This window comes from Phycodurus eques, chromosome 16 (genome assembly GCF_024500275.1).
Source record: "Phycodurus eques isolate BA_2022a chromosome 16, UOR_Pequ_1.1, whole genome shotgun sequence".
Taxonomy (NCBI): Eukaryota; Metazoa; Chordata; class Actinopteri; order Syngnathiformes; family Syngnathidae; genus Phycodurus; species Phycodurus eques.
Genome location: NC_084540.1, coordinates 21,354,949 through 21,368,778, shown reverse-complemented (window position 1 = coordinate 21,368,778; position 13,830 = coordinate 21,354,949). Strand labels below are relative to the sequence as shown.

At 44.6% G+C, this 13,830-nt stretch overlaps 1 protein-coding gene across 5 annotated transcripts in view; it reads left to right on the top strand.

The window, feature by feature from the left end:
- Positions 1–13,830, top strand: part of arhgap44a (Rho GTPase activating protein 44a) — a 29,338-nt gene that overhangs the window by 5,632 nt on the left and 9,876 nt on the right. For 3 of the 5 annotated variants that reach the window (XM_061700567.1, XM_061700570.1, XM_061700566.1), the window contains exons 2-16: positions 4,378–4,417; positions 4,507–4,626; positions 4,811–4,887; positions 6,788–6,899; positions 6,987–7,063; positions 7,466–7,580; positions 7,678–7,746; positions 7,890–7,971; positions 8,329–8,456; positions 8,915–9,026; positions 9,868–9,949; positions 10,782–10,862; positions 11,126–11,239; positions 11,320–11,411; positions 12,321–12,507. In XM_061700567.1, the coding sequence (XP_061556551.1) occupies positions 4,378–4,417; positions 4,507–4,626; positions 4,811–4,887; positions 6,788–6,899; positions 6,987–7,063; positions 7,466–7,580; positions 7,678–7,746; positions 7,890–7,971; positions 8,329–8,456; positions 8,915–9,026; positions 9,868–9,949; positions 10,782–10,862; positions 11,126–11,239; positions 11,320–11,411; positions 12,321–12,507 (1,488 nt within the window). Of the gene's footprint in view, positions 1–4,377; positions 4,418–4,506; positions 4,627–4,659; positions 4,674–4,810; positions 4,888–6,787; positions 6,900–6,986; positions 7,064–7,465; positions 7,581–7,677; positions 7,747–7,889; positions 7,972–8,328; positions 8,457–8,914; positions 9,027–9,867; positions 9,950–10,781; positions 10,863–11,125; positions 11,240–11,319; positions 11,412–12,320; positions 12,508–13,830 lie in introns of those variants that run through there. The other 2 variants (XM_061700569.1, XM_061700568.1) reach the window with 2 other exon arrangements.

The following is a 13,830-nucleotide window of genomic DNA, read 5'->3' as shown; positions in this document are numbered from 1 at the left end:
TATTATCTTTCAATTGAGAAGTATCACAACTGCCTCGGTAATCTCCGCTAAAAGAAACACCGGTCGTTTTTTTGCAGAGGAGAAAGAATACATGCACGTGAGTATTGCTGTAGTGTCAATCCACACGTGTTGGTTTACCGTTTGTGTTCAAACATCCATTGCTGAGAGGGTTATGACACCGCGACAATCAGTGCTATTTGTTAGCCCGTTTGTGGCGTTTTGCATTGTGCGTTAACATTAAGCTAGCGGAGATTACTAAGGCAAACATTTGGGGTTGCCATTATCTTAGTTTGATGATCCGAGTGCTAATAAACAGCTCGAAGGCTCTCCCCCCCAAAAAATCCAAATGTTCACTAAGTGTCAAACTGCCGCTGCTTATTGTGAAGTGAGTCGAGTTTGCTGCCACCATCTCGCGCCGGAATCTCGAGAGCGCAATTATCCCTGCAGAGAACTGTGACCTACTTTCGCTGGACAAATACAGTAAAGTGGCTTTTCCTGTTTTCGTGGCCTCGTAGCCCCTCTCTCGTCTCGGGAGCCAAGCGAGACGTCCAAGCGGCATTTCTGGGCTTGTGCATTTTTGGGGGTTTTTTGGTGCGTGCGCGGCTGGCTCGGGATCTCATGCCAGCCGGCGCCCAGGGCCGTGCGCAACCCTGCTGCGGCCCGGGGCCATCATTCTGCTCCACTGCCCTCCTCCCCTTGCAGCATAGGACCCATGTTGGGGGGGGGGGGGGTCGAGCCCAGCAAGGTCTTCTCTGCTGGCCTAAATTCTAATATTTGTTCCATCAAATTGTATGAATGTATTCCTAAAAGTCTATTCTTTTCATTTCTTAGCATTTCCCTTGGCTAAACTACTTCCAGGACATGCGGATGTTAGATTTTCTTTTTTCGTCCAATCAGATTTCCCCCTCTATGTGTTGCCATGTCAATTTAATCTTCCAAGGGTCTTCAGAATCAGAGGTGCTGGCCTGTGTAACTTCAGCTAGATTAGCATGGGGCCGTTTCTTCAACCAATCAGATTTCAAACTGGTCCTCACAGGGCCGGAGTGCTGCCCCTCGACGGACTTCAGCATTTTTCCTTCCTCTGATTGGTTGGTCAGAGCAAACTTGTAGCAACACAAAAGCGACAACAAAAAGATTTTTCGAATGAGAAAATAGCACTCTAAAATATTGTACCTTCTAAAAACATACAATAGCGACATCATTAAATGAAGTATAAAGAATCCCGTTTTTTGCCACATTTTTGCTTTAATTTACATTGTGGACATTGTGCTACTCCTTCAGGTGCTCGTGCCTTGGCCACCTGTGGGCGCAGAAATATGACGGAGGAATGGAAGGAATGCGACAATGGTGGCGTTAAAGTGCGGACGAATTCAGAAGCGCTTCTGAGACATCCCGCGTTCTCGCCCCGCCTTTCGGCTATAGCGCGGTCACGCGTTAAAAGCGCCGTTGTTTTACACACATTGGGACGCGGATTATTCGGTGCGCTCTGGTCAAGTGCGAGCAGCGCTGCCGCGGGCGCTGAGCGGGCAGCTGACCGACGGTCATTTATAGAGAGGCATTCCTTACACAACACGTGTTGCTGAACGCTGTTCAGATGCTCCCTTGAAGTTCACGTCCAGCGACTTGGAATGTGGCGGCACGTCGCTCGAGCGGTTAGCGTGTCTGCCTCACAATTCTGAGGTTCCGGGTTTGAATCTCAGCTCTGGCTTTCCTGCGATGGGCTGAAGACCATTTGCAGCTGTTCCCGCCGTGCAGTGACCCTGATGAGGTGAAGCACTGGAGGAAACGGATGGACTTGCGACGTGTCGCTTTAGTGAGACTGCCGCTTCTTATCAAAATATGGCAGCCAGTGGAGGCCGGCTCGAGCTCCCGATGTAAATATTATCCCGACTAATTTGGTTGTCGTGCCATTGATCCGCCGTTCGAGCTGCTCCACGCGATGATTTTAATACGCTAATGCAGACAAATGTCCCCCTTTAATCAATTAACGATTCACTAAGGGGGTTTGGCTAGCACCCAAGTCTTCATGCGTCGAGACGTTTTGGACAATCGTGTGCTTGCAACTTTGCGTGAAGATCAGCAGCCTCGTCAGAGGATTGGCAGCTAAGTGGTAGATGGTCAGCGTTAATAACGAGCGCACACGCGGCTGCCGCGCCTCACCTTCATGATGGAGGCAAACGCATCCTGTAACTGCGATTGTTTTATTCGCGTTCGAGGCGCTCTGCTTGGCTTGAAGCATTGTTCGCAATGTGGCCGTCCTCCCTACGAGTGGTGAGGAAACTCCCGAGTCTCTGCTGGCCGATACGATACGATCACAAACACCGGCCTACATTTAAAACCTAAATTCGAATCATTTTTTCACAGTGAAATTGTATTAATTTACAATAACGCAACTCTTAATCGAATGTAGAAAATAATCGAAATGAAATCTCACAAGGCTGGTGGTACAATTCCCCCAAAGCAGTTTGCCAAATTCCTCTGGTTTATTTTGGTCGCCCTTCCTTTTTTTCCACAGCAATCGGTAATCGTATTTTTCACACATTTCCCGCAGTCACCACAGATTTTGTAGTTGGACGCAATGAGGATAATCACTGTAGAAAAAAAAAGGATGGATGGGTACAGTTTGATCATATACGTCCAGACAATTCTGCACTGGTTGTTGATGGTGTCACGCTGACATCGATTATTTTTCATGAGGGAAACAGAAGATACAGTTGAAAACCATTTCCCTTCCCCCCCCCCCCCCCTGTGTTACATACAGACATATTATTTCTGTTCTTCTTCTTTTTTTCTTTTTTTTTTTTTTTTTAATTCAAGTACAGAGCCTGGAGAACGTCTTCCAATAATCTGGTTATTCAAACTTTACAAAGTCAAACACGGTCATGTTAAGGTGTTCAAATGCATTCTAAGAGTCTGGTTTCCATGGATTTATTGCACGGAACCTTTCTAATGAATTGCTCAAGATATGTATTATTTCTGACGGGCAACAAAGACCAGAAGCATTCCATTGTCTGCTTTTGAATAACTTATGCAATAAGGCTGCCATTGACAAAGGCGTATTGGCACGGTGGTCCAGCCACAATTGCAGGAAGTGGCTGCACGCACAAGAAAGGAAAGTACAGCACAGCGTCGGTTTTTGCTTCCTTGCTGCGGGGGTTCTGACTCCTTTTAAGAGGTCACGTTATCTTATCCTAGTAATGTGCATTAGTCATTATGTCCACTTCATTTGGGTCACTGTGCCATTTAAGGATGTGCAAACGCAATTTGATGCTCACGATGAAACAGGTATGAATGTATTACCTCGAAGAACTGACTGGTCAAGCCATTAGGTACGCCTGCACAATCGAAGTTGAAGAAAAAGTGAAACATAAGCCTGTTTATAGACACATTTTTATTATTATTCACGCGTTTCATCATGTTGATTTTACATCACAGAAGAAGAAATGCATTTTGGGTATTGTTATTTTCTAAGGTGTAAAATGTTACGTTGCACAGGAAACACTCCCGCTCAACCTCTTTAGTTCATATCACAAATCGCGCTTAAGTCACGGACGGTTTCGTGGTTGACGCCACGTAGGTTACGTTTCCAAAGTCAACGTGAGGGTGGATGCTTGTTTGTTGTTTGTCTCTCTGTGTTCCCTGTGATTGACTGGCAACCAGTCCAGGGTTTAGACTCAAGTCTGCTGGGAGAGATTCCATTTCCCTGCGACCCTCAACAGAATAAGCGCTAGTAGGAAATGAAGGGAAAAAAGGTAAATATTCCAGACTGCCATTACACTTTGCATTGCACAGATGTAATGGCATTTCAAATGAAACATGAACAGCTTAAATAATAAAAAATTTTTAGGATACTTCAACATGAATCATTTTTCTTTTAAGGAGATGAGGGATACAGATAAGTGCAACAGCAACAGTTTGAACAGTGTGAATAATAATAATAATAATTAAAAAAACACTCAAATGTCATTTGTTGTTGCTTTGGTGCCAACTGAAAAGCCCGGGAGATGTTGGCTAAAAAATATAATTAAAAAAGTAAAAAAAATAAAATTAAAAAAGGAAAAGGCTACGAGAACATCTGAACTTTCTTTGGGATTAATCCGAGGCACTTTAAATGGTGACTCCAGTTTAACATGAGATTGTTAACATCCAGTTATTTGAGGGTGTGCACACTTGTGCAACCACATTTTATCTCTTAGTTTTACTTCTGCTCTCTAAAATATTTTTTGCACAAAAGATGATTTATCTTGGTCTTATGTTTTTTTTGTTTTTTTAATCACAAAATCTTGGCATTTGAACAGGGGTGTGTAGACTTTTCCTATCCCTGCGTTTTACATCGTCATTTCCACAGGGTATAATTTCTCACTTCTATGTCTTTAGGGCAGAAAAAACTGAGGTGTTAAGCGAAGACCTCCTGCAGGTGAGGAGCGCAACGTGCGTGCATGCTAACGTGCGGCGGCAGCCGTTTGTGCGTGTTCGCCTTTAAAAGTACGTGCGTGCGTGTCGCAGGTGGAGAAGCGTCTGGACCTGGTCAAGCAAGTGACGCACAGCACTCACAAGAAGCTGACGGCCTGCCTGCAGGGTCAGCAGGGGGCCGACGTGGAGAAGAAATCCGTCAAGTCGCCTTCTGTGAGGACCGCGCATTCGTACGAGAGGCCGGCGGGGACCTTTCAGTAGTGCGCGTGAGAGCGTTTCAGTCGTGTGTGAGACGTGATTATGAATTTCGTCCCTGCCGGCCCCCGTCCGTCCGTCTGCTTGTCTGCTGATGAACGCCCTTGCAAACTGATGCCGATGTTTGTGTGTCTCCGGGCAGAAAAAGCTGCCCCTGGCCATCCTGGCACAATGCATGGTGGAGGGAGCGGCCGTGTTGGGAGACGACTCCCTCTTGGGGTACGCCTATCGACGTTTCCTCACTTTCCACCACCAGATTTGTTCGGATGACATTTTTTGGGGGGGTTTTTTGGGGTTTTTTTGGGTTTTTTTGCTTGTTACTAGGCAGAATTGGTAGGGCGCAATCATATTTGACAGTGCCCAGGTGTTTTGATAAACAGCTCTCTGGCATTCTTCAATCAAACTATATAAAGACTAAAGAGCTTGATCATACTCGAAATCACTCCGTTTAGGGGGATGGTTTTGTCTCAAGCGATGGCTGAGTACAGCTTTTGTTACCATGACAACGGGTGGCGGCATGACGGGATTGCGACAAAGCGAGGGCTACTCAATGTTGCCAAATTTGTCGCTCTATGTAGCGTCTTTTCCGGCCTCTCGAGAGACTGTTTTTTTTTTTTTTTTTTTCTTTAGAAGCAACAAGTAAACGATTGGAGCAACATTTTGTGGCGAGCCCGTAAAGAGTTGATTGTATTTTCACTTGCGGAGGCAGCACTTCCTCACGAAGCTGCCGAATAACACTTTTTCAGTTAATGTGCGCAGCAGCCACATCGGCAAACACAAATACTCCCTACCCGCGCATCGACAATATAGCCAAATATTCGAGTGCGTCCCGCTTCTAATTGTGAGCTAATGCTAACCTGTGCTGACACTGCAGCTCTGCTTACCTTTTGGCTTTGACATGATAGTGCTTCCATTTTCAGTAATCCCCCTCAATTAGTGGGCGATATGAACTACATGAATTCAGCTCGTAAGTACCGCTGTAATTGCCTATGTTTGCCACAAGATGGCAGCGGGGTGCTACTTTTCTACCAGGTAGGCCGCAAATTTGGCCCACGATCGAATTATATTTGGCCCGCAAGACCGTATCAAATGTGTATTAGAGCTGGCCCGCCAGTATACAGCACATGCGCCACTAATATTACAAATCCCAGAATGCTTTGCTAGTGTGTCGGCCCATCAGTCTCGACCGGCGAGCGCCCCTTCCCTTTCTGTTGCTACCGGTCTCCTCGAGCAAATTTACACTTCCCCTTCCCAAAAATGGCCAAACGAAAGCTGCAAAAGCGGTAACAGGGACTGTTAATAGTTTGAAGTTTGGATTTTTATTGAAAGACATTCTTATTTTTTGGGGTTGTTTAGTTGTTGGCCTTTGAAAAAAGATTTACATCAAAAAGAAAGGTAGTTGGAGATAAATAAATAGAAGATGGAGAGACAGAAGAATTCTATTTTATTCTATTTAAATACAAAACAACAAACAAATAGCACTGATGTCTACTATCGCAAATTACATTTCTCGTGTTTATAGTATGAAAGTTTGTTTCTTCCAGATTCAGTGTTTAAGCAAAATTTGTGCTTGTTGTCATATGATAAACATTAACGCTACATTTCTGGAGAGAAGGGAAGCATGCACATCGCAGTGATCTTTTATTAAATATTGCCACGTTGTCCAATTTGTAATTTTGGCCCACTGTGAATTTGACTTTGACACCCCTGAGTTAGGGCTTTGTGCTAATAGAAGCTCCTCCCCTCACTTCAACATAGTTCCTTATCTCCAAGATGTCACAAGATGGTGCCAAAGTACTACTTTTATATTAGACAGCCTGAGCACAAAAACAGGAAATAGCGAATAATGGAGGATGCGTTAAAACAAATATATATATATCCACAAATAGGTGAATTTGCGAGTAGTGAATCGCAAGTATGTGTGGGAAAACTGTAGTCTGGCTCTCACTTGAAGGTAGCGGATCTTCACCCAGCGAAGCTGCCAAATCACCCAACTATTTGTATACAAGATATTAAAACATCAGTTTTCCATAATACCCGTATGATCCCTTTAAAATATGTCTTCTTTATCCTCCGGTCCCCAGTTCACACGTTACTTGTACTGGATTTGTCCAAACAGGAAGATGCTGAAGATGTGCGGGGAGACGGAGGAGAAGTTGGCCCAGGAGCTCATCGACTTCGAGTTCCAGATCGAGCGAGACGTGGTCGAGCCGCTCTACGTGCTCGCTGAGGTAGCGCGCACGCTGCCTAATGCGCCGATTTGACTCATGTGACTCCATTTTACTCAATTCTGATCACCTCCATTTCCTGGTGTTTAGGTGGACATCCCCAATATACAGAAACAAAGAAAGCACTTAGCAAAACTGGTCTTGGACATGGACTCATCACGGACAAGGTGAAGCACATTCACAACTGGATGAGAATTGTTTAGGATATTGTACTTGGATTTTTGTATTTGGATTCTAATTGTATGCCACCATGGATTTGGGGGGAGGGGGCGGGCGGGGGGATTCAGCCCCTGAAGCCAGTTTCACATAGGGACATGAGATTTGGTGCACATCCATAATGAGCAGACCCACAAAAAAATTGCAAGTAAACATGTCGGAAAAGACACGCAAGGGCTGCCAACTTGGTGTTCCTTTTGGTCATTCCGGCGGACCTTTAAAGACGTCCTTCTCCGAGCGATTCTGTCCGATTGATTACAAAATTGGAAAATTCTCACGTTCTAGACTGACACTACATTGCCAACATGTATAATTTGCGTCGTCATGTGTGAAACCCGACAAAACTCCTGCAGATACCAGCAGTCGTCCAAGTCGGCCAGCCACCCGAGCGCCCTTCAGCCTGGCACCAAGTCCGAGTCGCTCCGAGAGGAAATGGAGGAGGCGGCCACTCGGATGGAGATCTGCAGGGTCAGACTCATCGGGCCTCGACATTTGTCGCATTTGTAACGTAGGACCTTGAAGTAAACTAGACACGCTTTTTTGGGGGCTTTTGTTTTTGTTTCAGGATCAGCTGTCTGCAGATATGTACAGTTTTGTGGCCAAAGAAATAGACTATGCAAATTACTTCCAGACAGTAAGTGCATCATTGTATGTTCGCAGCTGCGCTCCCGCCGGCAAATATTCTACATTCTTTCAATGTGTTCTCGCAGCGTGTACAATAACATATGTATTCGTGTTGTTGTTGTTGTTGTTGTTGTTGTTTTAATGCATCCACAGCTCATAGAGACGCAGGCGGAATATCACAGGAAGTCATTGGAGATTCTGAACAGCATCCTGCCCCAAATTAAAGCGCACCAAGGTCAGCATTGCACTGTGTGTGTGTGCGTGTGCGTGTTTGTGCGTGTCAATATCTACGCTCATTCTGCACCAGAAGCAACATCTCCACGACGACTAATAGAATTAGCAGCCCGGATTTGCCAAACAACTGTCTCATTAAGATGAAATTTGCCACCCGCAGTTGAAGCACACACACACACACACACACACACACACACACACAATTAATACCACACACAAGATTAAGCTTTGTCTTTTAAGTAATTGTTTTTCGATGTGAACGGAAGAACTGTGCTTTAGGGATCAAATCGTGATTTCCCGTGCGCTTGGAAAGTTCCACTAACACGCATTTGTTGTTAATTACGTGACTGCGGCGCAGAGGCGTGGGTGGAGAAGCCGTCGTTCGGCAAGTCTCTGGAGGAACACCTGAACATTAGCGGCAGAGAGATCGCCTTCCCCATCGAAGCGTGTGTCACCATGCTGCTGGAGTGCGGCATGCAAGAGGAGGTAGGCCGCGACGTGCACCTTTCTTCCCGTTTTTGTTTGTCTGTGTCTCTGTGAAGTTTTGAGAGATTATTTTGCTGAAAATGAAAATGCAATTTTGTCTCGTTTCTACTGGTTTCAACATTAGAAACCATCTTTGAAGTGCAGCTGAAAATGGCCACTGTCACCCAAAATGGCCGACTTTCTGTGTCTCTTTGACTCGAGACCTCTTTGTGGGTCTACTCGTGATAAACGTGCCTACCAAATTTCATGTGGCTAAATGCTACGAGTTGGCGCTAGCGTTAGTTTGTGCAGGCACACCTAAATAACAACATACTAAGTGTATCTGTTCATTAAAATGTCATATGTCTTTAAGGGACGTTTAAGCTTCCTTCCTTACATAATGAAACCATCAAACCATTTTTTTGGTTGTGTGTGTGTGCGTGCGTGCGTGCGTGTGTGTGTGTGTGGGCTGTGTGCAGGGCCTCTTCCGAGTGGCTCCGTCAGCCTCCAAACTGAAGAAGCTGAAAGCCTCCCTGGACTGCGGCGTTCTCGATGTGCAGGAGTACTCCTCTGACCCGCACGCCATCGCAGGTTCACTACACCCGCCGAAGATCGTCTCCATAGCGACGGCGGCTTCCGGGCATTCTTTTAAAGGAGGCATACAATTAAAACAGTTCCTATGTGTTTTAATGACATGTCTAAAGACAAAGAAAAACATTTTTACTCACGGAGGCAACATTTCATGCACTACGCTGTGTTTTAACCTTAATGGACTCCAGCCAAGGGCGTTAAAATCATTTTGTAAGCTGTCCATTGAAAGCACGGCAAAAAAGGCTAGAATACAAACTGTAAAGAAGATATTAGGTTTAGTGAAAGTGATGTTTTTCTCAGCAATTAAGGAAACACTGAAAAATAATAATAAGCTATTTTTAAAAATACTATAAATATGTAATATATTTACATTATATATATATATATATATATAATAACATAATATATATATAATATATATATATAATATAACAATTATATATATATATATATATATATATATATGTATATATAATATAACAATAAAAAAAATAAAACGAAAAAGTAAAATAAAAAAATATTTCTTTACATTCTATGTTGTTATGTTATTAGTGTATATTTTTATACAGTACAATAATGTACAGTGGTATTTTTTTTTTTTTTTTTACAAAAAAAAGTTACAATGTTTTCCTTTTCTTGGGTCGACTTTTGCATTTCCATTCATTTCATTGGGGAAAGTCGATTTGTGATAGTCAAGTCACGGCACCGCTCTATTTGCATCACACTTAAAGACGACATTTTCCATAATGTGTCCCTTTTAGGTTGCTATTACATTTCCCTAATAAATGAAAAAAGATCTCTGCTCCAAAGAAGTTTGTCCGACGTGCATTCTCGCCCGCAGGCGCTCTCAAATCGTACCTCCGCGAGCTCCCCGAGCCACTGATGACCGCGGAGCTTTACGACGAGTGGATCCGGGCCTCCAAGTGAGTCCCGCACCTCCGTTCCCGCGCTCTCGTCGGACGCTTTATTAGGTACACCTCTTCGACCTCGTGAGATTGGAGTTCGTTCACCAACCTCCCCACCAGGCAGAGACACTACCCTCTCAAATGTGCTCGGTTTAGACATTTACCAGAGCTCCGTCGCTTCCTCGTGAGGATTGCGGGTGAGATTGAGCCTATCCCAGCTGACCTTGGAGAATTTGAATCCGGGACCTCGCCACTGTGAGGCAGGCGTGCTAACCGCCAAATAGGTGCGAATGGGAGTGCAAATGGTTGTTTGTTGATATGTGCCCTGCGATTGGCTGGCGACCAGTGCAGGGCGTACCCCGCCTCTCGCTGGGATGGGCTCCAACACGCCCGCGACCCGTGTGAGGATAAGCGGTACAGAAAATGTCATGGATGGATGGATCTTTTATTTTAAGATATCCCTTTATTGATCCCGAGAGTGGCGATTCAGGTATTACAGCAGTAAAAAACAAAAAGTAAATAATACATAAAATACTCCTTTTTAGTACAAATATTCTGATTAAAACATTCAACATGAAGCCAATTTCATGAAATTTTCCAAAGACGTGTGGTTCCCCAGATATTCCTACTTCAAATGATGCCAGTTTTTAGTTTTTTTTTGGGGGGGGGGGCCTCGTATTAGCTAAAACAAAGTTCCCAAAAGACGTATAGTATTCAAACGCAGCAGATTGGGCAGGTGTACCTAACGCAGTGGCCGTGAGCGAAACTATTGGTCTCGTTTGGGGGCCCTTAACTCCCAAATTAGATTTGATCCTGATCCAAATTCAACATCATCCTTCCGTTTCCCCAGCATTCAGGATATGGACAAGAGACTGCAAGCGTTAATGGCAGCGTGTGAGAAACTGCCCCAGGACAACTTAAACAACTTCAGGTCAGTCACCTTCTTGTTTGTTTTGTTGAGTTTTTTTGGGCCATTTGTGTTGCCATAAGGGTTGTGCACGAGGACATTCAATTTGCATTAACTCTCCATAGATCAACGCGACATTATTGTCTCTTTGTTTGCAGATTAAAACCGCCGTTTTAGGGCTTGCGTTTTGTGTGCGGTTGGCAGATAAGCCTTGCTAATCACCTGCGACCTGTCCCCGATTGCGCGACAAAACACTTAAGATCCCGTCTTGTCTGTGAACACCACAGATATCTGGTCAAATTCTTAGCCAAGCTCAGCGAGTTCCAGGACGCCAACAAAATGACGCCCGGCAACATGGCCATCGTCCTGGGCCCCAACTTACTCTGGACGCACACCGAGCCGTACGTATCCGTAGCGACGGGCACCGGCGAATCTGGCGGGAGAGTTCTTACCGTGTGGCCATTTTGGCTGCTGTTTGCAGGGACATGACGGAGATGATGACCACGCTATCGCTGCAGATCGTGGGCATCATCGAGCCCATCATCCAGCACGCCGATTGGTTCTTCCCCGGAGGTGAGCTTGACGCTGTAATGCGTCGACGCACACACGCGCTCGATCAACGCCAAAGCATTTTGTATCGCTCTCACTTCCATCAACAAGTGCAGTATGTGTGTCTATTACATGCAATATCATGCAGCTAATAGATAATAAAAATATTGTTGCTACCGGGCGGAAACCTTGCATGTCCAAATATGATTAAGTTCGTATCAAGTTTCACATTTTTCCCGTTGTCTGTTATTTTTACGCATGAATTAACAATGTAAAGTGTTGAAAATAACTTGAGAGGAAATTGATGAACTCACTTGAACGCTCGAAGTGTCTGAGAAGTGTTGTAAATCTTTGCCTCTTCCTCACTCTGCGGGAGCCGTGCGGCATTTTGTCACCACAAGATTGAAAGTGCGGATATTGTTTTTTTTTTAGACAATAACGAGTGAAAATATTGAGGTCAGATCCATTTGAGTAAGCCTGTTTGATTGAAAATGAATCGCTGTAAAGGTCTTTTTTTTTTTAAATGTATTTCCTGAAAAGTAGTTATTTTAGAAATACGAGGAATCCGGTCAATGAGGATTTTAAAAGTTGACATGCGCTAGTTCTCTTTTTTCATGCGAAGTTGTACACGTGAGGCAAAATGCAGTTTGTGAGCATTTATCACGAGTCAAACATTGCTGACACTTCGCTAGGTCTCCACTTTAGCAACGTATAAATGAGCAATGTTCAACGCGAGTGCCATTTTTATGAATAAAAAGGATGATTAAAAAGATGATTTGAGATCCGAATGTTTTAAATTGCGAACGTGCTCACGGAACAAATGAAATTAAGCAAGTTAAGGCACGCCTGTATTTTAGAGTGCGATTATGACTTTCTAACATTCATTGGTCTGCCGCCCGCCGCCGCCGCCGCCCCCCTCCCCCATCAATCCAGAGATCGAATTCAACCTGACCGGCAGCTACGGCAGCCCCGTCCACGCCAACCACAACTCCAACTACAGCTCCATGCCGTCCCCCGACGTGGAGCAGTCGGAACGCAGGCAGCCGCATCACGACCAGAGCCGACGCCCTCTCAGCGTTGCCACGGACAACATGATGCTGGAGTTCTACAAGAAGGACGGGTAATGATGACGCTCGACTCGTGCATCCCACTTCACGCCCCCCACACACTTGCACATTTAAAACAAGAAAAACGCATCGCTAGAGGTGCATCATTTACACCATTTTCCTTCTGTCACCTGTTACCCATATAGCACCTGCCCCCCCCCAGCACACACTTTCAACAGCACCTATCTGGCTGGAATGCATGCATAAATGACACTGTCTCCATGGTGACGCAGCCCTGTTGAGGTGGCCGCTTGTTGCCACGTTTGCTCATGAAATATTTCTCCCATCCTCCCACAGCCGGCTCCTCCTACACAGTCTGGCGACACCACGTACTGCTGGTGGAAAATAACTGGCAAAAATGTCCACCCAAGAGACGCAGAGCTGTCGAAATCATTTTCATGGCGGGCCACGCGAGTGCCATTTGACTGTGAAAATCATAGAGCTGTATACTCACCTTATTATTATGTATATACAGTTGCACCTGCGTTTCGTTGTTATGATGTATATTTTTAGCAACACATCAAATTTGACCAAATATTTAAGAGATTTGCTTCTAAATAATTAGTTTTTCAAGATAATTGCTACAAATATTTTTATTGTTATTATTAGTTTTTTTTTCAGGGGGCTAAAATGGGGCTCAGTAACACACTTGGGCGACTGGCATGGGTCCCCCCTCACCCTCTATATAAGAACTTGAGCGCCTTCGTTCGCATCAGTGGCTATCCGCTGTAATTGTGATATGTATTTAGCTAGCCCAAAAACGCGTCTTCCCTTCAGATAAACCTGTGGCGTGGCCGCTTAAGAGCGCCTCGTTGTCTGTCGTGAGTAGGTGCACGTCACGCACAGAAAGAGAAAGAGAGAAGTGCAAGGAAGACGGAATTTGAAAAAAAAAAAAAAACACGTGCCAGCATGTCGACAGGGCCTTTGGGCTAGCTTTAGAGTGCCTCGTTGTTGCAATGTGGAAAAGCCCTGTGACAACACTGGAAGAGAGCAGCAAGAACAGGTTTATTTTTTGATTTTGTTACAGTTTTGAAACCTCATTTTATGTGCATGGCAATTTTTCCAATTATCAAAATTTCAGAATCAGAATCAGAATCAGAATCATCTTTATTTGCCAAGTATGTCCAAAACACACAAGGAATTTGTCTCCGGTAGTTGGAGCCGCTCTAGTACAACAAACAGTCAATTTACAGAACACTTTGGGGACATAAAGACATTGACAAAAAACAATTGTGCAAAAAGATGCAGAGTCCTCTAGCACTTAGAGCAGTTCGAACGACTAATATTGCAATCGTCCGGTGCAATATTGTCAGGCTGGTTAACAAAATTCCTCTCTG